Raw genomic sequence first — 24,805 nt, 5'->3', positions numbered from 1 at the left:
GTGCCGTTGCAATCCTGCGTTGCCGTTAGAGTCCGGAAGTACAGGTAGCGTGCAATTTCGTGAGCTTGTGAGCTAGAAGAACCGCAATGCACGACAGCTGGATTGGCGGGTAAATGGATGGGATGCTCTTGAGCCCGCATCAGGTGTAGGATATCTGTACGTGAAGATGTCACAGCACAGCCCATGAAGCGTTAGTAATTCACCTATCGTCGCAGAGTTTCCTCTTCCTAAGACCATCTGGCGTACCTCAGCATTACTGATTCGATGTTCTTACCAGACCTGACCAATGCTTTGGAGACACTGATGATCAAACACTGACATCTTCCGTATGTCCCCTGCGTGTAGGGGCCACCTATCTAATCCATATAGCAGTATGAATCGCACCACCGCAGTGTAAACTCCTCCTTTGACATACAAATTCACGTCACTTCGGCGCCATAGGTATCGGGCGTTGGCAAAAGCTGCCCTGGTCTTTCCGATTCGAGAAGGAATCTCATCTCAAGCTAGTGCACCAAAACTTATACAGCTGCCCAGGTAAACAAATTGGTCTACCACGTCGATTGGCCCACCTGCCAGCATGAGTTGTGGGTTCATCCCACCCAGTCTTGTAGCAGCACTTCACACTTTGCAGGCGTGAAGTGCATACCAAACCTTGTGGCAGAGTTGTTTAGGTTATTCCAAATCATTTGCATTTGGGAAGGATCTGAACCAAGAACAGCAATATGGTCTTGATACTCAATGTGTGTGAGGGAACATCCCGAGGTTTCAGAGGCATAAGGGCAATTTCAAGCAACATATCAATAACAAAGTGGAAGAGGAAAGGAGAAAGAGGACACCCTTGTCTTACATGGCTGGACGTGGTGAACTCTGGCGAGAGCTTCCCGTATACTCGTACGAGGTCACAAGAGTTCGCACACAGAGCCTCCGTAAGAGAGAGAAATTTGTAAAGGACACCTGTGATCGCCCTACACTTCCAAAGTTGCTGACGATCGATAGAATCAAAAGCAGCTTTCAACTGCAGAAAAACGACCAACGTGGAGCGTCTGAAGGAGTGACGCTGTTCAAGAATTTGCCTCAAGGTAAAGATATGGTCGGTGCATACTCGACCAGGGCGAAACCAAGCTTGATTCTCACGACTCTCTCTCCCGATAATCCACCAACCTGCGCAAAATAATGTCAGAGTTCAACTTAGATGCGACGGATACCAGGATGGTACCACGATGGTTTTTACATGACGATCTTGCCGCTTTTGAAAACTGCGATGACGGTCGAGGAGCTCCATTCTGCTGGTATTCTGTTTTCGTTCCAAATAGCCTGTAGTATGGTTGTCAGACTGTTCACCAGGACTGCCATTTTCTTTGAGGATCGTGGGGTGTAGAACATCCTGGTCCAGATGCCTTGTCGCGCTTCAGGATTCAAACCTCCAGCTGGATTCCGGTTTCTGATGGGTTGGTGTCGATGTTCCATTCTTGGTTCTTCCACCGGTTATGTTGAAGGAGAGCAGGTGAACTGTTCTTGGAAGTGTTCGGCCACCGCTGAAGACGGCGATTAAGGGAGCGGATTGCCTTTCGGTCTTTTTCGCACATTGTCTCACTGACCCGTTGGTCGGATCAGTTGAAACAGGGTGTGGTGTTGCCTACAGCAAAAATCTTCCACCAGCGTTCTCTGTCATTCGTGAAGCTCCCGATTATCCGGTGTTTGACGGGTCTGCCTGTGCCACATAGCCATTAGTAGCTGGTATGGCCTTTCTAGCAGCAGTAAGGTCTGCTGATCTGGAAGATATCCAGTGTTCATTGGGTCCAGTCAAATGAGCTGGAAAAGCAGTTCTAAAAGCTGACAGCATTGCTTCTTTAGCTCGCTTCCATTCATCCTCCAAGCAGTCTTCGTCGTTCACATGATTGTACGTTCCCAGTAGCTTCCTAGCCAGATCAGCTCGAGACTCCTCAGCTACTAAAGCTTGTCGAAGTTGATGAACGGGGCTGCCCTCTTTAGGCACGCATGGTGCTGGCGGATAGCGAAGTGCTAAGCGGGCCCGCGCGATGAAGTGATCAGAGTTAAGTTGCGCCAGAAGGAACTGGAAGATATCCAGTGTTCATTGGGTCCAGTCAAATGAGCTGGAAAAGCAGTTCTAAAAGCTGACAGCATTGCTTCTTTAGCTCGCTTCCATTCATCCTCCAAGCAGTCTTCGTCGTTCACATGATTGTACGTTCCCAGTAGCTTCCTAGCCAGATCAGCTCGAGACTCCTCAGCTACTAAAGCTTGTCGAAGTTGATGAACGGGGCTGCCCTCTTTAGGCACGCATGGTGCTGGCGGATAGCGAAGTGCTAAGCGGGCCCGCGCGATGAAGTGATCAGAGTTAAGTTGCGTACCCCAGAAGGAACGAAAATACTTACCTGAGGTTCTACTTCGGCAACTGATAGCTATATGGTCCAGCTGAGTCCAGGACTGTCTTTTGGTAGGTGGACTCCAAGTAATTTGGTGTATGCGTTTGTGTTGTAGTTCCTACGGGCCAAGAACAGACGACGATCTACACACAACTGAAGAAGCCGCTCTCCATAATCCGTGTGCTCAGTATTGACTCCAAGTTGGTCACCTAACTGTGTTTCTTCCGAACTTAGCTGTCCAACTTGGGCATTCATATCACCCGCCAGGATTACTATATCCGTTCTTCTTGCTGGCCGAAGTAGTCATGGCAGATCTTGATAGAACTCGTCCTTCTCAGTCTCAGAACTGCTATCTGAGACTGCTATCTATCTAATACGACAAACAAACGACGTTTATTGCATCGATCTGTGTTAATGCTAATTGATCCAGAGAACCGCATAGCGCAAAGTCGACTGTTTACTGGGATCCAGTCTAGTAAGTCGCTTTCATCCTTGGGGCTGAGTGCAACTCCCACACCGTGGATCCCACGAACTATTGCTTCAGGATCACCGGATACCCGAAGAGTGAGATGTGGAACATATGGGCTCGTCATAAGCGGCTTGAGGAGCACGACCGAAGTGGGGTCATGTATGCATGTTTTGGAGACACAACATGCATTGATAGAGAGGGAAATTAAGGTTTCAGCAGGGTGTGCCTGTTGCCCGATTCGACACAAAGTAGAGCATTAAAGACTGCAACGTGGATCAGATCTTCTGAGGTTAGTAGGTGAATATTTTGGTTTATTTTTCGGGGCGATGGTTGAGACACGGAGCAGTGGTTAGGGGATTGGCAGATGGGTTGATTGCACTGCATTGTACGATGGGCTGGGGGGGAATGAGGACGAAGCCCGGTGAGCGAAGAGCTGCAAGGGCAAATGATACTTCCAGGTTGCCCAGGCCGAAGAAGGGGGTTCAGTCGAGGTGTCTCACTTTGAGCCATTGACTCAAAAGTCTGACTCACAAGTCAGTGGAGGATGTAGGTTTTTGTTCGGGGACCCTGCCCCTAGCCTCTGACTCAAAAGTCTGGACCGCGAGACGGCGGTTGTTAGTGTTATCTTGGGGGACCCTTCCGGATCCAGTGACTCAGTAATCTGACCTACTTGGATGTAGGGAGCCGGTTTGGCCCGAGGGCGCAGGGAGTAGGAGATTACTGTCTCACTCCTGATGCGCCTGTGCACAGCAGGTACCTTTTGAGCAGCACCGGACTCTCTGGTTTTAAACGTATTTCGACCGTATTGAATAGTGCACCGGCGGTCACGGTCATTCGTCGGACGATCGGAGTCTGCGGTATTCGGGGCCGACCTTTTCTAGCCGTCCTTTCTCGGGGGAAGGCAGCATCGCTGCTTCCATAAATATAGACGTGTTGGTCGCTCGGGAGAAGCACCTTACTGCCTTCACACCCATGTCGCAGAGGACAGTACGACTTTACCTCCAGACCGCCTCGTAATACGATTACTCGCAGTACGGGGACTCGCTTTGGGAACTGAGTTCCAGCCAATGTAGCCCTCAGGATCATTGCAGCACAGAAGCCCGACCAACACGACAAGGTCGATAAATATTGTTACATTTAATGTTTCACAACTCCTTTGGGACGTCGAATGGAGAAAACTCGTTACTGATAACGACGGTGACTGGTGGTAGGTGCAATCTTTTTGGTTTAATGGCAAAATAAATAGAATTGTACTGAAAACTACTGTTGCTCTAGAACACATGGAGGTCAGGTTTAGCAATTAATCTGTGTGGCTTATTTGGCGAGAAGTAGAGGGCAACACAACGGAACTCAGTGAGTCACAAATGCAAACGAGCTTCCAGACCCTGGCTGCCTTCAGTACTAGATGAATAACCACAATTTTCACTGGAGGTCAGAAATTTCGTTGACTTTTGCGAAGCGTTTTTTGTGAGGAGCTTAATGTCAGATCCAAATAGCTGGGATCTCCGTAAACACCTAGCTGTCCTGAAAGATTCGAAAGCTGCTGGCTTTGCTCCTGATACCGAAGTTCGAACACGATTCCTGAAGAGGGCTGTAATCTTCCCATTCCGTGTAAACTGAATCCCTCTGACTTTTGCGCATTGTTCAAGAAACGAGCAAGGTATACGGATTTTCGACGAATGCTCTCATTTGCGCACTGTTTTAGTTTTTACTGGAGACTCAACTGAATGTGCTGCACCAAGCCGCCTCATGTTTCATTTGGTATGGTATTCGAGATGGACGAGAATAATAAATAATGATCGTTCAGCTGTAACACTTTTTCAGGGCGTAGCTCCTATGTCGCCCAAGGGGAGCACTGGGCTGAGATACTGCCAAGTTGCCCAAGCCTAGACAGGAGCAGCCTAGATGCTGAGGTTGGGTTCGAACCACGGACCTGTCAGTCAGTAGGCTCGTCCCTTAACGACTAACGTATCTCGAACTTGAGTCTAGATGAGAAATTCAGATGAGTTCAGTTGAGTCTCCTTTGAAAACCAGATTCGTGTGCAAGTAAGATTATTTGTCGAAATATGTACAACCTGGGTTCAATCAAAACATAAGGTTGACGGAATCTCGGGGATTGCGCCTGCCTGCTGAGCCTCAAGATGGCAAAACTGGTCGTGGACTGTCAAAGAATTATCAGCAACCTTGTAAATAGTGTGTTGCGTCTTTATGATTTTTCCTCCATGTTGTCTAAGTTCGGATCCTGTTGTTCCTAATGATCATTCGAATGTGTAATTCACCCAGTAAGTATCTATATGTCCTTCATTTGTTCATTCCAAAATCTCGTTTACTTATGTGCCTTCCATCACACTGACTGTCGGTGTCTTCAAGTGAGTTTTATGTCTTCGTAACGTCAACGTATTGGACACACTGGCCTGATGAGCCTTAGAATTTGGCCGATAAGTGTGGCTCTAAAGAAATCAGATGGCAAGTTAGATTGTATGGAGATAAGTGATATTGTGTAGTAGACTTGCTGCTTTCCAGTATTTGTGAGTCTTTTGCTGCCTGACGGACGCGGATTAACCAGAAGCTCAATGTTAGAGTGCCAGACAACTCAAATGAACATATTCTGGTCCAGATTTGGGCGTACGTTTCTAGTGGCACGACACTGTTCAGTTCATTTCGTATGCGGTTTTCTCTTCTGAAGGGATTACTTGGGTTAACTGACCGGAATTTGTTTTGGTGGGAATTTACCGTAAAAATAATTTCGAAGTGACCTCTTCCGAATGGCACTCTCTCCAGAGGGAGACGTTTGTATAAGAGGAGTTAGCATACCTCATTGTTTTTTTTTCGCCTGAGTACTGGTACTCACTGATACTATCTCGAATCACTGGTTCTTCCCTATTCTTCTCTAAGCAGTCTCTGGTGGCGTTGTGTGAAATGTTGGAGTTTTACGAGTCATGCACTGAACTATGCCTTTCGCGGAACACGCGTATTCACAGCGGTGGATGGAAAGCGTTGACTCGCTTGGTTAGAAAGGTATGCGACCACGTATTAGGCCTGTATTCAGTTGTAGTTCTATTCCAACGTGACTATTCTCTCCGATTTCTATCGTTGTTCTCTCAGACCTATTATTTCCCTGACTTCACAAATAGAGCTTGTTTGGCACCATTTAAATTCCCATTTTTCACTGTTTTCGGCGTGAGTAAGCTGCTCTTTTCCATCACTGTGACCGTAGTTGTTGTGAACGATGACTCTCTTGCTATTCAGCCTAGATTGAGGCATTTGCCTGTACGATTTATGGTGTAATCGTAGATAATCTTTTCGAACACACGCTCTGTGCAAACTGTGTTCGCCCTTTGTAGATGATAGCTGGACAGCTGTATTCCTAGGAATAACCCTTAGTTTACATTTTCAGAACTGCCCTATGCTGGAACTCACCGAGGAAAAAGTAGCCATGTTGTGTACGTTTGTCTCTTTGCGCCCACTATGTAGCCCTGTTCTATAGCATTGTAGCGCATTATTGTTGGCTTTCATATTGCGGCTATTCCTTTAAGCCGCCTTCATCACTGAGAAAAAACTGGACGGAAATAGCATATGAATCGTGGAGCTTGCTGTGCATTTTACAGGCTTAAGTAAGTCTTAATTACCCAAACAAGTGAACAGAAACTTCTAACTGGTTTTCAGCACCATGTTGGTATGTTTTTTCGTCTGACACTGATGTCGGTGATGATGATAATGGTTATAATGATGTTTATTCGTCTACCATAATACTCGACTAACCATGTAACAGCCTGAGAAAGCTTGTGTCAAAGGAGAGAAGTTACGCTGAAGTAAATCTCCCAAATATCTACCAAACACATTACTATTCTGGTCGGCCTATTCAAAATCACCAGGAAGTCATGGACCGCCGTCCCAACAAACAGGGATGCTTGAGTTTGACCTTTACGCTTATGTGTGGGTAAGCGCTTCCGGGTGGCTTGAAAAAACTGGGCACATTTCAATACTTTACTTTTAAGTATTAGGTGTTCACGGGACTTGTAGGTTTCATATAACTCTTGTTTGGATAGTCGTCATCCTATGCTGGCACAATTATTCTGAGGGGTCCATACCAAATGGGTGAAGCACTGGACTCGAGTTTCAGATGCGCATATCTTTGATGGTACCGGGGTTCGAACTACGCACATTCGATATGCGGGGTATTACTCCACCAGCGTACTTTGGACGCATTTGGGTTTTCACGTCTGAACTAGTGAACGTGTTCACACTCGAGCTCACCCCTTTGGTATGGACTCACCAAACTAATTACCCCAGGACAGGAGGACGGCTGTTCAAACGAGAGTGATGTGAGCGTGCATTCTACAAATCCTACCGTTGTGACTTGTTGAAGAGTCGTGCAACTCTGTATCAGTCCCTTGGCTTCCTGCTCTGCCCGCTATATCAAAAGGCACGGTAGCTTTAGACAGCCCGTTATGGAGACAAAGGAAAATTATTACAACTGTGTTTATAGGGTAGTCACAGAATGTTTCACAAGGTCGTGCTTGAATCTCCGTGAGGGGACGAGAGGCGTCGAGCTCGATCCAGGTTGGCTGGCCTTCTGACCAATCACGGCATGCCTTCGTTTGGTCCGTGGCCTGCACGTGACATCCGTCCAAATGATGGAATGTTCGGTTATTAGGGACGGCTGGCCTTCGGACACCTACAGACACCCACAAACAACCCAGAATTGTCGAATAGGTTCCAAGCGTCTGTTGCGCTACCTGATTTGGAAGTTCTGACAGGCCGACCAATCGACCGGCACAACCAAGTTATTTTACTGGGTCGTCGTTCGAGGCGTCGAGTCTACAACTCAAATCACTCAATCGTAAATATGCTCGCTTGTTCAGATGTGCCGATTCAGATGCGTCCAGCGTGCGCTAGTGGGGTAGTGGTAACATGTTCGCCTCGCGTTTCAGACGTGCGGAGTTCAAAACTCGGCACAACCTTTGGTACTGTATTCTTATTCTTGTGCAGAAGTGTTGGTTTACAGGTATGTTCATGCTGATCTTAGTCCTTCGAGCTTCATTTTGCGGTAGGCCATTGCTAACTGAGTCTTTGTTCTTCGCTATCGTTTTAACTGATTGTCAGTTATTCCGATAGAATGGAAACAATGGCAGTTAAGCACTAGTGTTTGCTACTGGTGTTGATGTTGACAATCTCCCCCGTTACCTGTCCGAACGGGTGTTTTCTTTTTTATAGTCAGTTGGATACGCCAGCTTATTGCCACCTGATTCAACGGAAAACGACTTGGTTGATTAGGAACACCGATATCGATCAATACTTTCTGTTTTCTTTCCGACTCACTTGGTTGTTTCTGTTCACAGGTTGCGGCAAGTTTACTTAGGTGTTCTGGTTTGTTACCGCGCTGGTAGTTGTCATTGCGTACGTTCAATAACTTTTTTCGGTTGATGTATATATCGCTCGCTTTGTGGGCAGATAATGCAGCTGTAATTGCCCGTTATCGAATCTGCTTGTAGTCTCACGACACAGTAATCTAACCATAAAAAGAGACCAACCCTTGAGGAGTTCACAACAGCTTCCTCTGTGATCTTAAGGGAAGATTGTCTCGGGGGCATGCTCTGTGCTTTTTTTACACGTGATTCTCTGTTTTGACGAAAGCAGATTGTCTGACATCTTTTTGTGAAAAATTTTGGGTCGCTTTTCAGAAAAGAAATTCGCGGCTGTTTACTCCAGTTCCAATTGATGCAAAAGGTTGCTTGAATGCTTCCCATCGCATCCGTGTTATTAGACTCAGTCTGGGAAAAACTTAGTATCAACTAGTCAGTGGAAGCTCCAAACAGTGGGCATAGCCCTCAGTGGGTTGTCTGCAGATATCGATTAATCCAGCTTAACATCTCATTACTCACCAGTAGTGTTGTTTCCTGAGAAACCCGCCAGCTGAATTCGACATGCAAAGAACAGGATTTCACAGTTCGTTTCATTTTTTTTCTGTTTGGTCTTCAACCTCATTCCTCGTTGTTTATAGCTTCCTTCACTCAAATGGTTGGATCTACGTGGTTGCAAACTTACCGACTCAGACATTATCCTTCTGGCTCATGCTATCCGATCCCAAGCAGTTTCTTGTCGTGCAGACGTGAGTCGGTACATGAAATTTCGACTGGCCAATCGACGTCTATTGGCGAAGCGAAAGGAAAGCGCAAAAGCTGGTGAACGTGTTAGCACAGACTCCGATGAGGAGCGAGCCGCTACATGTGTACAACACGGTACTATTGAGTGCACTCAATGTCTCTCTCAGCTACCCTACGTCGGATTACGTGGACTGCATTTAGGTTCAGCTGGCATCAAACAACTTACTTGGGATAGTTTAACCAACGCTCTCCGTTTGTCTTCTGTGTGTGATGTGAGACTCCCTGATAACCAGCTGGGACCTCAAGAGGCTCTGATGCTTACTCCGCTTATTCGCTACGGTGCATCGCTTCGCTACTTGGATCTGAGCAGGAACCACCTTGGGGTGAGCTCAAGTTTTTTAGTCTCAGTGCAGCCGAGAAAAGTAAGCTTATCACTGATCCATTAGCTTGTATTGAGCCTGGGTCCAAGATTGTGTCAGTTTGTTTCCTGGCAGTGTCAACTTTATTGATCCACTTGAGTAAAGTACTTCTTCCTGTCCACAACGTGTTTTTTCAGATGGCTGCCATCACCTACATTATCTGTGTTTCGTTATTTGGCTCCGAATGTCTAACAATGCGAAGGCCGTAAAAGCACAATCAATCTTCCTAGTCCAGGATCAGCCTTGCTTAAGAGGAACGTACTGCGACGTCCCCACTTATACTACTGTAGATTTATCAGGAATATAAATAGTCTTTGTTCCCCCACTGAGTGCTGTCACTACTGAATCCCTAGGAGACATGATTATCCACGATCCGCACTCCTTGGCACAATAGAGGCACAGAAAACGTAATTAGGGAGTTTGTTTTTCTAATATTTTCCCCCTCTGACTGCTCGTTTGAATAATATTTGACCTCTCCTCAACCTGTGCACAATTAGTTCATCATTGATGCTTAAACTAATGTACATGAGCATAGGTTCAACAAATCAATGGTAACCTTGACCTGACAATTGCGTGTGAGACTTGAGCCTGTGTACACTTAAATACTGGCGTAACCACTGTTCCATATGTGTACGTACACGGTACATACGACCGTACTGTTTCTGATTGTTTTCTCACTCAGTACACCTGGCGCTCTCCACGAATCATCTGCTCATAAGCCTGCTAGGATTCGGCCATTCAGTTAGTGCGCCTAATGATGTACTTCCAAGGCGGTTCTCAGCTGTCGACAGGCGTTAGTCATCGTGAGGAATAAGGGGGTTTTATCTTCGAGAACCTTGTCGGAAGACACATTAAATGTATCAATACAGTTGTTCGCAATATAAGTTCATATTGGAAGGCTTTTGAACCCCTTCTGCATTAATTGATGCATGTCATTCTTCGGCCTGTTTGACTTAAATCTGGCCTAGACACCAAAACAAAATAGGGTTTTGTGATGCGGAGGATTTCAATGCGAAATCGGGTTTCGAAACAGCCAGATTTCTAGTGTCATCTTGCAACAGGGATGCTGCACTGGAGACTGAAAGTGTGAGTAGTACACACAAAAACCATGGAAAGTGAACTCCCATACTAGCTGACGAATGCCAGTGTGAGACCTTTTTGTGACGTTTTATGGAATACTATTGCAGTCCCCATCGCGACTCAGATCTTATGTGAGATCATAGCACTGGCCGGCACAGTAATGCAGCCTCTGGTGTTGGTGGCTCTCCGGCACGTTGACTCCCTCTCTTACTGTGGCAAACACAACATGTGTATTAAGGACTGGAAAGCAGTTTTTTGAATAGGCTACTAGATAAAAGCCGTTTTCCTACCTTTCTCAAACCTGCCCAGTTGTTGCGCGAACCCTAAATTTTGTTGTGCATTGTCGAGCAGTGTTTAAGACCCCTCCTGTGTAATCGGAAACAATGAATCCACATCTTCATATCTCACCATGTACAATCCACTATATTTTTGCTTCCCTTTTCATCTTCGAAATTTTCCCGCAATCTTCCAAAAAAGTAACTGACTGATAAGGGAGCAGTTCCGATATTCCAAGTCTTATGCTCTTATGAGTCGTTTCCATGGTGAATCACATAGTTGAGAGATTCAAAGCTTCTGGAGATAGTGGACTGTATGTTCAAGACTTCTTGGAGCATTCGAAATTTTCGTTCTCAAATAAAGGTAAAACCAAGCGGTTCGGGTGAAATCAGTGTTGCCATTTTCTAATAAGATACTTATCTGCTTAATGGGTTCAGTTTAATGTTATTGCTGTCAGCTGTGGTTTGCGCCATCCACGCAACCAACGAGGCTGCAGATGACTTAAGTATCCCCTGTAACAAGACAATGTTGATGGACTTGGGAATCTGACATTTCCGATGGTATTTCTTGCTTGTCTTGTGATTATTTTATCACGATCATCTTGATCGTTTAGTTAATCTTTGTCCGTCCCAATTACTGCCTGTTGCCGACAGTAGCTGCGCGTATACAGCAGCGCTCTGTTTGATTCATTCAGTTCACTGCAGCACAGGGCCTCAGTAACAGGGAATCAAACAGAAAAGAATACACATCCGCGTACACGATATTGAATCCATAGCGCTCACTCCTCAACACCTAACAACTTTCAGCAGCACTATCCCATTTGGCACACTTTCTAATTTCGGGTGCAATGTGCTACTTTAGAATGTGTCAGCTGGTTCCCTACGGCTGTGTTGGTGATTTCTCTCTCAAGAAATTGCTGCCTTGATCCGTTCGTAGCTGAACTCAGTTGATGAGCGAGCCTGCATCAAAATATCTACGCTGTCTACTTTTTGTTTACTGTGACTGTACGGGACTAGTCGAGGACAGTCGCTTCAGAGGAATGAGTGCTGCCACGGTGGTTTATTCACTGGTATTTGAAAGTAGGCTCCTAGAAACACTGAACATTTTTGGGATCGATTCTTCTCAATAGTTTTCATGTGGCATGTATCTGGTCATCGCATTTGAAGCTATCCCTTTCACACTGAGCCCACAGTCCCTTGACCTACGATTATCTTTGAAAGTTCCTCATGCATGAGAACCGTAGTTATCTCTCTCTTTTACACCCTTTGTTGCCTTTACTTCAGCCCGATGGTTGCGCATACATCGCGTCCGCGTTAGCCTCACCAGCGTTTCCGAGCAAAGCAGCCAAGTCCTCTGGTCTGCGACGACTGGATCTTTCAGAAAATGAATTAGATGCTCCTAGTATGAACAAGCTCTCTGTTGCCTTACCTCACTGTCAAAACTTGACTTGCCTACAACTATCGGGAAACAAAAAAATAGGATGCACTGGTGTTGTCAATTTGCAGTCAGGTCTCCTGACTTGTCGACGGTTGACCCATCTTGGACTCGCTGCTTGTCGAATCGAGTGTATTGGTGCGGTTGCCTTAGCCGAACTCCTGGTAGATAAACCGCGACGCCTAAGTGTGATTAACCTTCGCTGGAACAAAGTGGGGGCTGCTGGTCTATTGGCCCTAGCTCGTTGCTTACAGTGTGTACACAGGCGCATTCATATCGATGGTTTGGACCAATCCGATGTCGATTCTTCGTCGTCATACACTCCGGATAGGATTTTACAGACAGCAGCCAAATTAGCAGGAGGACCTTCTGATGTGGTACGTGTTTATTAGTCCTTTTTGTCGTACACATTTGTTTCCACATACTATGGATCTTGACCAAAACCTGCGATTAGAAATCGCTTGAAAAAACGATGACTCGTTTGCTAACTGAACGTTATACGATTGAGTGCTTTCTTCTAGGGTTCTCCATTCGGGTCTCTGTTATCTGTAATCCAAGCGAAACTTAGCCGACTCTTGTATTTTTTTCATCCCCTATGTTATATATGTACTTAAGGAGCCTAAATCGGATCAACCTTTTGATCACCTCTTCGTAATTCGTATCTTAATCCTCATGCGCGATAATCCCCTAAGTGCATCACTATGACCAGCAACGGCCTTGTGATTGCTTTTTTCCAATCTCGGATAACCTGACGTTATCACAGTCCTCATGTTTTCTTCTAGTTGCACGAGTCGCACCGATTATTCTTTATTATTGAAGATTTTGTGTTGCCTGGCGTGTGCCTTCTGCTTCCAGTAAGCGTTCTTTTTCGTTAGACGACTGTGGTAGTACCTGATGAACCGACGATAGTTTGTGAGTTGTGATGTGAACTATTGACCAAGAAACCTGTGTCGAATTCATTATCTAGATAGGTCTGGACGACGTGACAGCTCTTTTGTTGTCTGCTGGCAAACCAGGACGATCGTCCTTGTTTCAAAATGTGTCCCGACTGACTGTAGCCCAGAAGGTAAGAAAGTTTCTACCGGGATTTTTCACAGTTGATTCAGTCAGCAAAAAACTCAGATATTGCTGTTTTAATGGCTGATTTGAATTTTAGGGAAACTATCACGTCCGAAGTTAACTGATTTGATCAACCAGTTTGAAGAAACCAAGCGTGAATGATATTTTTCGGCAAAAGGTGAATCAGCAGTCCATTCTCTTGGACCGTGGGTCGAACACTTCGACAAGCATTTCGGTTGCCTCCTTCAGCTCAAAGTTCAGAGGTACTCGGCGAATCAGAATCGGGTTTTGTCATCACCAGCCGTAAACCGTGTACAGTTTATAGTTTTTATCGTTTCGTTCGCCAATATCTTGGAGACAGAAGTGGATAGTCATGCATTGGAGGCAGTAGCCGATGTCGTTGACGCGTGGCCTCTGAAGTGATACTGGGCTGAGGGGGGTGCTTTGCCCCCTAGGCGATGTCTGGGATGTACGCCACTGAGGACGCGGCCGGGCTATATCGGTCATTGTCTTTAACCACTAATAATAATACATAATCATTCAGGTGTAACACCCTTTCGGTGCGTAGCTGCCATACCACCCGAAGGAGGCACGGGAGTTGAGATACTGCCAGGTTTTCCAAGCCTAGACAGTAGCAGTCGAAATACAGAGGTTTGATTCAAATCACGGATCTCCTGTCCGTAAGTTTGCGCCGTAACCACTAAGCTATATCGAGCTCATCTCTAACCACTGATCTGTCCCGTTTCGGCGTCCCCATCCAGGGAAGAGTCAGTGAACAGCGTAGGTGAGCTTGATGGCTGCAGTGAACTTCATTTTGCCGAATAGCCAAACTTCGGGAAGACGACTTGTTACTGGAATCCAATACAACAAAGGACATCTATTTTGCTGAGTGAGTGCAACTCCCACGCCATATGTTCCACCAGGCTTCGCTTCAGAAGCACTATAGTCCCGGAAATTAAAGTGTGGAAAAGCTAAGTCCGTCCTGGTTTCCAGAGTGCATGACGAAGTTCCAGCTTTCTTGGTTCGGAGGGATAGCATATGTTCTTGCTTGGAGAGACTTGAACACCATTGTTTTGGAAACCTTACAATGTTCGCCTCACTACCTCATCAGTGACGAAATAAAACAGGAATGAGGAGAGTGTACACCTATGTCGGGCATCACTGTTTATAGAAAAGCTTTCAGAGAGCTGCCCATATGTTCTCATGTCCACAAGGGCGTGATCTTGATCGTAGTTTTGCTTGCTGTTCTCTAGTCAAGCCTTCACACGCCTTCCAAAGACCACCTAAAGTAGGCGACACAAACACTATGGTCACAGTGAAAGTGAAACTGATCCCTCTGATCACCGCAGACTGCGATCACCCTTTTTGAAGTAGTTGCTGCTATCCACCTGCCGCAGATATTTGGAACGGTCTCTTTCGTCCGAAAAGAAGCAAGCAGGAGAGATTACGGACAGGGTATGGACGTTAAAAGGCCCATTTGGGAATGACCCGAATGTGTTGAGGCGTTACTTTGTCAATGTTGTTAGGTAGCGTACTGGATGCGACTTTCCAGCCAGATCTGACGACGTTTGCTTGTAAGGAGATATATCGGTGGACAAAACATTGTGAAGGCTTATGGTACTCACCAGTTGCGCAGACCAAGGTATCCCAACTTGAGCCTTCGTTGGCAAGCGGGGCTGGAGTTGTCTTATTAGGAAACCTCCCCCTCACACTCTACCTTAATATTCTGACCCGTTTGGCTGCAGGAGGCTGGTCTCGCCCGAAAGAAGAGAGAATAAGACAGTCTTCAAGAGCGACCTTTTCCACACCATCTTACTCAAGTTATTTAGCATTGCAGCTTCCATAAATATGGAAATGCTAGTCGCGTGGATGAAGATCCTTCGTTTTTTCACACATCTATCACATACAAGAGCTACTACTTTCCTCAGACCGCCTATTACGGGGTTCGTTGCTTTTTGTCCGACCGTTCCCCTTTGATCCTCCGGGCCGGACTAAACCTTGTTGAACGGAGTTCCAGCTATTGTAGCCCGCTGGATTATTCCCATACTCAAACTCCACCAACAAGTCAAAATGGTATTTTCTCATCAAAGAGTAAATTATAACGCAAAAATTCACACCCTTAGCCAATCCTAGATGGCTCACACTCTGCACTTCAAAAGACGGCGAAGCACTGTTATTTACCCTTGTACATTAGCTACGATCCCTGTGGAACCAGACAAGGGATCAGTGGAATGGAGTCCCTCTGTAATTTTACTCGCTGTGGTGCATGTGTCTTCTGCCAATACCACCATGTGGTAACCATTCCGTTCTGGGTGCGTCGGTTGTACAGGCTGATCGATTACCGGGAGAGTTAGGTCCCTTTTAACCAGATTTGGTTTCTATCTAGGCGAGGATGTGTTGACCACATTTTCAGTTTAAGTGGGCCAACTAAGGGCCGTCGTGGCTACCAAAAACATTAGTGCTGGTTTTCCTTGACATGAAGGTCTCCTTCGGTTCCGTTGATCGCCTGGCGATATGCCAATGTTTACTCAGAATTTATCGTCTCTAAAGTTTCTACCTCTTCCACAGCACGTCAACACAAATGGCTACGCACTAGTTACGATAAGTTCTTGCTGAAGTCACCACATCCATTGCTGCTACACAGGGTTGTTCTCTATCATCTTTGCTTTTCAACTTCCGTGCTTATGCGGTAGTCGAATCTCCATTACCAGTCTCTAACGCAAGACCTTTTTGCTTCCAAGGCGTTTGTTTATGGATATTTTACATTGATTTGGCTACCCGTCAGATCCAATTCTCCAAAAACGTACATCACTTTACGTAATTTGGATAGTCTGTCCTCATGATTTGACATAGGTTTCACAATTGCAAGGCATAAAGTGCAGTTGCAGGGCTGGGAACAAGCACATATTTCATGAGCTAGTCGGTATCTTATGCACCTCCGTTCGCAGCATTATAAGTCCCGTTGGACCGTTGAAGAGTGAAATCACTCCCCGGATTAGGAATGTCAGTGTTGCTTTTGCGAACCTCCGACATCTACGACGCCGCTGTACCATCGGTCTGCCCTTCGGTAGGAGACTGTACGGCGCTGCTGTGTGATCCACACTTCTTTAAGGATCAGAAGTTTGGCCAACACATGCTAAGGGGGCAAGAAAACTTTCAGTGCCCGACCGTCGGTGTCTCGGAAGCGTTGTCTGGGCTTGACTGGAACATCGGATCAGCAATGTCCAAGTACGTTGAATATTTTTGGAAGAAGGGACTCACCCATTGCAGCTAAAGTGGTCACACACCATAGACAACGCCTGTTAGGAAATGTAGTTCGCATGCCACAAGACCGGCTACTTTGCGGAACCGACTTCGCCCAGTTATGCACAGACTGACCTAAAGGTGGCCAGTTGTGACTTGGTAACGGAATATGAAAGCCCTATCGGTAAATTTAGTGGCGGTGATCACTGCCTACCAGATGATATCGGGACGCGACACACCAACGACCAGTTTCACCGACGCCCTTACATTATTGCCTTCAATGTTCCAAACCTTCCGTTCGTGAAAGACAGCGACTGGATGTCAGTGAGTTCGTCATGGCGTTGTTTGCAATGCGTTATATTCTTTCCGCTATTACCTATTGGGACGCGTTCAGAGCGAAACGTGTGCAGAGAACGACGCATCGCAAATGTCACCACACGATCCGGATAGCAGGTGTGTGATCGAAGCTCACCTAAAACGGCATAGCAACAAGCGACCAACGGAATGGGTGTGAAAATGATCAAGCCATAAACGTCACCGTTGGCTGGACAAGAACGAACAAGCAAGTGACCGTATTTGGCCATCCTATATGTGCCTACACACGAGTTTGACGGACAGTACAGTCGTTTTTCGGTCGTCTGTCTTATCGCGTGGCCTGGCAGGCCCAATTCAGGTGTAACTGATAGGACTAGTTACGTGACGTTTCCCCTATCCGAACTGCGCTGAAAGTGATACCGAACAAGTGTGACATAGGCTTTTCTACTGCCGCCATCGCAATAAAATTCGTTTACCGACGAAGGCCTTCAGTTGGTCTGTCATATTCGGAATCGGTAGCAGATAATGAGGCAACTGGGTGCACTGGGTATGGCTGGCGGCCATCGGTGCGCAAACTGTTGTGACTCCTAACGTAACACTGTAGCGGTCACTTCCTTGTCACTTCAACCAACTTCGCCTAATTTGTCTAGTACATCCGTGCTCACTAGATCACGCGACTCCTTTGTTCCGCACAAATCGTGACAAAACCCTGTCGCGCTTGGAACCTAGACCGACAACAAGTCACTTCCAGTCTTGTTCGTGTCTGAACGATTATAAGTTACATACACGTCAAGCTTTCGTATAAATAAGAAGACACGACACTGTCAACACACACACGCGCGCGCGTAGAGTGCAGAAAGTCACCCAAACTCTTCAAGTCCACGGACAACTACGGAACACGTTTAGCAGCTATACTGCGGAGAAAACACGTTCCCGCCGTCCGGACTTTCACCAAGGAACTCACAAACGATAAGTTCCTCTTTTGACTCACTCTTCATTTCGCATTGCATTTATTTTATACGTGGTGCAACTCGCCACTGTAAACCACTGCCAACCATAGTAACAACTATTATTAGTGCATATACCTTCTGAGTCATATTATGGCTAGGACCACCTGTGCACTAATAGCAGCTGAACATAGAGTACGACTATTGTCTATGTTTTACTCCCCGAAACCCTTCAATATACAGGTTTGCTCGCAATTTTCGCACCCGGATATTTTTTCTGTAGCATTAGCGTTATCATAGTCACCACTCAGGCTACCGGAAACTCAAACTTGCCCAAAATTGATTTTCATGAGCACCTTGTAGATTGCTTTTGTCCAGGCAGTCGTATGAAACAACGAAATGGCACTGATGTGGAAAACCGACCGGAATACGTTTGTATGGTGCCACCAATAAACACCCTTTTGGAGAATACAAAAGTGACCATGAGGAATACGCCGTGCATGTATTTAATAAAGAACGCTTGTGTTGTGCTTAATCATTTATTTTTCTCATCACTTTTACTGTGTCGCTGCAATCTCACGGAATTGTATGTACAAAAATTTAGTTACTATAGGTTTAATTTATGCACATTCGGCCTAATGGTCTGCTATTAACATTTCAATAATCAACTAGAGCACTTTCGGTTTGCCTTCTGAAAATACGGTGACCAGGCTTTCTACTTGTTCTTTGCGTACTACCGCCTGTCCATTCAACAATTGAGGTGTTGTTTAAAAATCAGTTACAGCCCACATGACTGTCTTACCGGCGGTGCCACAACTGCCCCCGAAAATCAAAATTCAAGGGCCAACGTGTGGGTTAGCGGGTCGACGGTCTGATGCCTGTTAGAGGAGGCGTTTTTCAGCTGACAACTTACTGGTAACGTATTTTCCAAACACTGATAACTTCCTGCTCTCCACTGTGTGTTCAGTCTCAGTAGCTCCTGGCGTGTAAGTGCTGTCCGAGCGAGTAAAATCGATGATCTGATGTTATTCTTGATTCAGTGTTTAGGCACATGGTTCCCATTTTGTGTCCAGCACAATATTTGTTAGAAAGAAATTAGTAGCCAGCCGTCGACGAGCTGATATTATCCTGGATACCTCCAGTGGAAACAATTAAACGGACGCCACTTGACGTGCCTAGAGTACCTGTTTAAACCTTTTGGGTATCTGATCGACACTGTCTGATTTACTACATGAGTGGCATAAGCGGTCCACCAATTGCGCTAAATGACGTCATTTGTTAGGCTTGTTACGCATTATCGCTTAATCCAGGTGCACCGTGGCCCAGTTTCAACGCTAGTGTAGCTGGTAAGGCACTCTCCGGTAAGTGGGGCGATTGTCGGTACGATTTCCGCGTTATATTTTCATTAGCATTGCATAATTGGGTTCTCTATTCAGAATTATCCAAATGAATAAAAGTAAATTGACCATGCAGTTGTACGGTAGTGAGGCATCAGTGTCAACATGTATGCTGCTGTCCCTAACGATAATTATTATTATCCAACTCTATGTCCCCTTTAGGTCTATTCTGACTCGCTTTGCACTCCAAAACTAGGTGACCATTCCTCTTTGAGTCCACTTTTCTCACGCCTTTGGAAACAACATTTTTTTGTCACACCCCGCTCTGCTTCGGGAGCTAAGATCAGCTGGAACAAGTAACCTCCAGATAAATGATGTCATGAACCAAGCATCCTCCATAGAACTTCGCATTTTTCTGCCTGAATGCCATCATTTGTGTAATGCAGTCCTTTTAATTTCAGACTTCGCATATGCGTTGGGGTTGGTTTTTCACCATCTTGCCAAATTTCTTTCGCTGTAGGGCGCAACACACAGCGTTATTAACATGACCCCAAAACCATGTTGGTGTCATTTTTAAGTTTAAGGAACATGGTAAAAACTGACAGTGGGATGCACTTCTATGATGATAACCTCCGCTGTTAGCTGTCGTATTGGGTGTATTTGTAAATAATAGTTCTACCGTTAGTCACTGGCTAGCGATGTATTTGTCACCATGCCTGTTACCCGATGATGGATTTTTTCAACTTATTTTCATTTTCTTCAAGCCAAAAGTAGTTGATCCATTCTTGGGTGAGGCGTGGGTTACCCTTAAACGGCTTCAAGACAAAAACCTACAGACTTTTCCCAAGACGTCCACAATCAGCCGGAGATACTGCGATATCACATGTCCGACATCATATTCAGTTTTTGGTGGCCCGCGGTCACCAACCAACGAGATAGCAGAGGAACTTGATCCTCGTTACATGTGGGGAGACAGTTCTGAAGATGAAAACGAGGAACAAGATGACCTGACAGCGTTCACAGAAACTGAGACCTCGAGCGTGTACTCTTATCTCAACTGTCGTCCACCTCAGGCTACAAATAACTTTCTGGTCAATGGTCAGGTGTCCTTTCCCCCGTGTAATCGAGTTAACGGAGACGGTTTAAAATCTCAGTCTGTTGAACCAACTAATGAAGCCGTGCCGTTTGAAGTTCCCAGTAAGTTATTGTTATGTAGTGTAAAAAGTGAAATATTATCAGTATATGTGCAAAAAATGTCGAATGGTCCGGTAGAAACTGCCTCCTATTTGGTCTAGCTTCGTGTTCCGCGTATGCATTATTCTCGAATCTTGAATTGTCCTCAGATTCTAAACCTCCATACCTGTCTAGCGGTAGCCGGCATCCTTTTTCATTTTCACTTGGGTTTTTGTGCCACCTCGTGCTAGACTTTGTGATCCTCTTTTACGACCCACAAATTATCCGCTGCTAACTTTTTCATGATAGATCAGGTGTATGAAGCAAATTCTGCTAACTGTCGTGTGCTATCGACGCCCTCTGGGCAGTTTCCTCCAAGGAAATATACTGCGATATCTAGAATATTGTACCAAGCGAAATGTGATGCAGTCACATTTCGGTGCAGCACATTCAGTTGAAGAATACCATAGTCGAGAGATTCATCTGGGACTTAATTAAGTCCTGTGAAAGCCAAATTGGTAAGTGAGTGTATTTCGCGAATTCCGTACAATCTGGGCTCGATTGGAACATAAAGTTGACGGAAGCTCGGGGACCCTGTCTGTCTAATGAGTGTAAAGTTTTCAGCAATCTTGCGAGTAGTTTCATCCAAGTAAGTTTTGTTAGGTTAAGATTCCAAAAACGTCAAGTGGTTGAGGTGTTTTTTACTTATTACAACGCATCGGGTGCTTGCAGACAGATTGTTAGCTTGACCTCCCTTGTGCAACACTTGTGACCTTAGGTGACTAGGTGATCGCTCGTAAATGGTCAGATCGTCCGCTATTACCATCTGTCGCGGATGACCTGGCAAATCACCACAATGGATTCATCAGAGGAGGCAGTGCTGCAAACAAACTGGGATTCGGCTACTTAACCCCAGTTGCATTATTAATATACTAGTGATCACGGAAACGCGGCAAAAAAGCAAGAATTCAAGAGTATTAGGTGCTATTCCATTTGAGAGAACGGTCGTAGCTCAGATTTCATAAATAGCCTTTGGTTTGTTTATTTCTCTGGGTAATTAGTTTTCCATGAAATCGCCCATTTCAGGGAACCTATAAACATTTGGACATGTTTCTGTAGCATAGCTTTACAGAGTGCTTATCTGAGGCTTATCTGATATTCGATAAGCCATTGACCGTTCTGAAACGAATGCACGTTGAAAGGTCGCTGTCAGTTTTCGAGAAACCCTGCTACCAACTAAAATTGTTGGTTCGATGGTGATGTGGCTGCTGGCCACCCATATATACACTTGTTGGATTCAATTTGTACTAAGCGATTTTTCTAAAACGCATTCAGGTTCAAACTCAGGCTCCGACAACTCGAAAACCCACCATGATGAGTAGGTATCTGCCTGTACAATAGTTCCAGGGCCGCCCGTTCAGTTTACGTGCCTATCGTCACAAATTAAGAATCTAGATTGTTGCATTTCTGTAGGTATCCTTCAAGAGTTTGCGTCTAACATAATAGTTTGTGCACTTCAACGTAGTTGGGGACACTTCCCCTGTTACCTGCTAGCTTATCCTATTTGTTACACCTGAAACAATGAGAACTTGCCTTCCGATGACATGCCCAAAATTTTACGAATTACAGTCGTCCACACTACGTTATATGGGTGGATACAGCCCTCTGTGACAAAGGGAGGATATGTAGACTGTGAATAGTTATCATACGAAGCATAAAATGAAGGTTATTTGCATCAACCTCACGGTGGAATCGGCTCACCAAAGTGATATTTTGTGGGTGACCTACATATTTGCGTCCAATGGGTTTATTATGCTGCGATCGGCTCTGAAAGCACAATGTGTTCTAACACTCAGGTCTTCGAATGATTGTGAGTCAAGTTATATGCTGACTTGTTTGTTCGTTCAGTTCACATCAGCCCCAGTTGGATTGAATTTTGCGCATACTCCCTTCTTAGCCTTTCGCAGAGAGCGCGAATCATTATTGCTCAACCACTGAAAGCGTGATTCGGACATGCTTCCGCTAGCGCAATGTCATTGTTGTGCGATTCGATTTGAACTATACGTACTTGAGGAATGAGCCGCCATTCAGCCACCATTGTCCCTTATTGAAGAACTTCGCCTTAGTCTATTGCTTGTCCTACCAAACTCCATCTTAAGTGGCCTTATATTGTTTTCGTTATCATTTTCCACAAAAGCTGATCCACCCCAGCAGCGCGCGAGCACTGCGGAAGAAGAGCTTTGGACTGATCCGGCATTCCAAGGGCCTCTTAATGGCCTAGGCGTGGAAGTAGGCAGTTTCGTCCCAGTACCCCTTCACTAACCACGCAATGAGTGTTTCCACCTGTCTTTGTCCGTTCTAAACGGGGTGTTGCCGATACGATAACATCGTCATCCAATTCTGTCAGAATTCAACTCACCTCAATCTGTTGTGAATAGAATGCTGCTGTGATATTATCCCTTAGCAAGTGGGACCAAATTTGCGGCTACCCTGCTTAACGTAGCCACTTTCTAGTTTCTCCGATGCTGCCTTGACTCTTGATTGTATTTTTTTCAGCCCCACACCTGTGATACCCTTTTGCTGCGCAACTTCGTCTCTTGGCTGTGGTGTCTAATTTCAATGCTGCGATTTATTTTTCCACACCTCATTGGCCCCCTTTTGATGTTTTGAATTTATGGTTTCCTATCGGCCTGTCTAAGTTACCTCGTTTCTGCCTACATACGACGGTTTATATTTTAATCTTTTACTGTTTGTAATTTGATACTTTGTGCATCACTTCACATCGGTCAGTTTGAATTCATTGCGTTGTTTGAGTTGCATACTTACTTACTTACTCACTTATTCCTTTGTCAGTAGAAGGGTGAACAGGGCTCATTCATTTTTCTCGTCAACCTAGGAGTAGCTTTTATGCTGACGTGCGGATTTGGCTACTGAAACCTTAGTTACTGTCTTTTGACGAGGTAAGTGTACTGAGTCACAGCCTAGTAAAATGAGGTACTCTTCGTTTATGGCATTGAGCCATACGTGTGAGCAACTACCTTAGCGTTTGTTTTCATGATTCAAAGGAAAGAGAACTAATGCCAAATATCCAGCAAGGTTACTAAGTTGGATAGTGTTTGAAACCTAAACCACAAAACGTGATATATTTTGGTGAGTTGACCGCCTTCTGAGGACAAGACAGCTTTTTAATTCGGCATGGTTGCATGTCGGAGTGTCTACATTCACTGACGGGGTCCCGCGTGATCTCCAGTCTGACAGCTAACATCTGTCGCTCTTTCTCCATGTTTTCTACATGAGTTTTCAGGGCTATGGAATTATCCGCCATTTCGGTCCCACTATCATTCTCATCATCGTTACTGATAGCAAACCAGAAGGTAACGCTGGTTGAAGAACAGTGGAAACCAGATAAAATTCAGGAATTTTCACAGAGTTTCATTTTATCAGCCAGGCCAACGTCTGGTGATTAGACCTGTATAACTGGAGCATCTTTATTGGGAATCAAGGGGCGTGGATGACTAGGAGTTCCATAGAGACCCGAACTCGTGACCCCGACATTTTCTCAAGCGTTCGGCTTTGATCGGCTGATTAGCAGTGTGATTAGCTCCCACCTCGACACGATATACCACCGTCGTCATTACGACAGCAACAGGAGACGAGAACACCGCCATACAGCCATGTCAGTTTGTTTGAATAAAATCTTCTAATGGAAGAAAGGAAAATGGGGGCAGAAAGAATGGTCTGGGGCTAGCCTAACACAAACATCCGAGGTGTCTACACGTCCGGCACTCAGTCAGACAGTCTCCATAAACATTGACGCCATCAACACTGTTGATCTCGGTTAGCCTGCATGTTGTTTCCTGTCTTTAGTCGAATGCAGGTACGGTCGCGTGGACCCCATCTTGGAAGGCGAACATCTCCCGAACTTTTAATAGCATTTTATTCCCTTCTGCCACGTCAAGTGTTCAATGCATATAATTTTTCCGCCACTCTGCATTAGGCAAGGTAAACAGCACTGGTCTCGGAAGACGTGTACCACGTGGCTCAACCACCTTAGGTTGCAATACTGGATGCATTCTCTGAGGGAAGTCCCCTCTGCCTCACCAAAAACCCACCTCTTGATAACCTGATTGCGAATTCGCTGCCTCCGGCAGATTTCAAATGTACATCTGAGACATCGGCGGTCAACTATCCGAAGATGTCTCAAATTATCCGCCCGAAGTGGTCAGGTTTTGCAGCAATACAGCTCGTACCATAGTCTGCTGCTCGCCTCATTCGGGTCCTATTGATTTACCTTTTTGATATCACAAGTGATGCAAACTGTGAAACGCATTTCTAACCCTTAAGGTTTGACTTTGTCTGTTTCTACCGTCAGAGCTAATGCAGCTTCCAAAATACGTATAGTGTTCCACAACCTCCAGTGTTGCTCTTCGAATTCTCAAAGTTATATCTGAAGGCCATAGATCGCACTTTGTGAGCGCAAAGTTCATACCAACTGCTGGTGCTTCCTGTCCCACTTAAAAAAATGAGAGCAATTTAGTCTGCATATTTTGAGTTGACAGGGT

At 45.5% G+C, this 24,805-nt stretch overlaps 2 protein-coding genes across 2 annotated transcripts in view; one reads left to right on the top strand and one right to left on the bottom strand.

Moving 5' to 3' along the window:
* Positions 1-23,050, top strand: part of T265_08230 (hypothetical protein) — a gene marked incomplete at both ends in the record, with an annotated part of 31,710 nt that extends 8,660 nt beyond the window's left edge. Inside the window, 5 exons of the mRNA XM_009173973.1 lie at positions 5,752-5,871; positions 8,858-9,343; positions 12,019-12,546; positions 19,835-20,267; positions 22,441-23,050. Coding sequence (XP_009172237.1) covers positions 5,752-5,871; positions 8,858-9,343; positions 12,019-12,546; positions 19,835-20,267; positions 22,441-22,565 — 1,692 coding nt within the window. The remainder of the gene's footprint in view (positions 1-5,751; positions 5,872-8,857; positions 9,344-12,018; positions 12,547-19,834; positions 20,268-22,440) is intronic.
* A 233-nt stretch (positions 23,051-23,283) lies between these two features.
* Positions 23,284-23,623, bottom strand: T265_14514 (hypothetical protein; the record flags this gene model as incomplete). Its single annotated transcript, XM_009173979.1, has 2 exons — positions 23,284-23,366; positions 23,473-23,623. Coding segments are annotated over 2 exons (177 nt in total), but the record flags the coding sequence as incomplete, so codon positions are not given.
* Between the last annotated feature and the right edge of the window lie 1,182 nt (positions 23,624-24,805).

Source organism: Opisthorchis viverrini, assembly GCF_000715545.1.
Source record: "Opisthorchis viverrini unplaced genomic scaffold opera_v5_207, whole genome shotgun sequence".
NCBI classification, from domain to species: domain Eukaryota; kingdom Metazoa; phylum Platyhelminthes; class Trematoda; order Opisthorchiida; family Opisthorchiidae; genus Opisthorchis; species Opisthorchis viverrini.
Note: the sequence above shows the minus strand (reverse complement) of the source record. Positions and strands in the feature narration are given on the sequence as shown.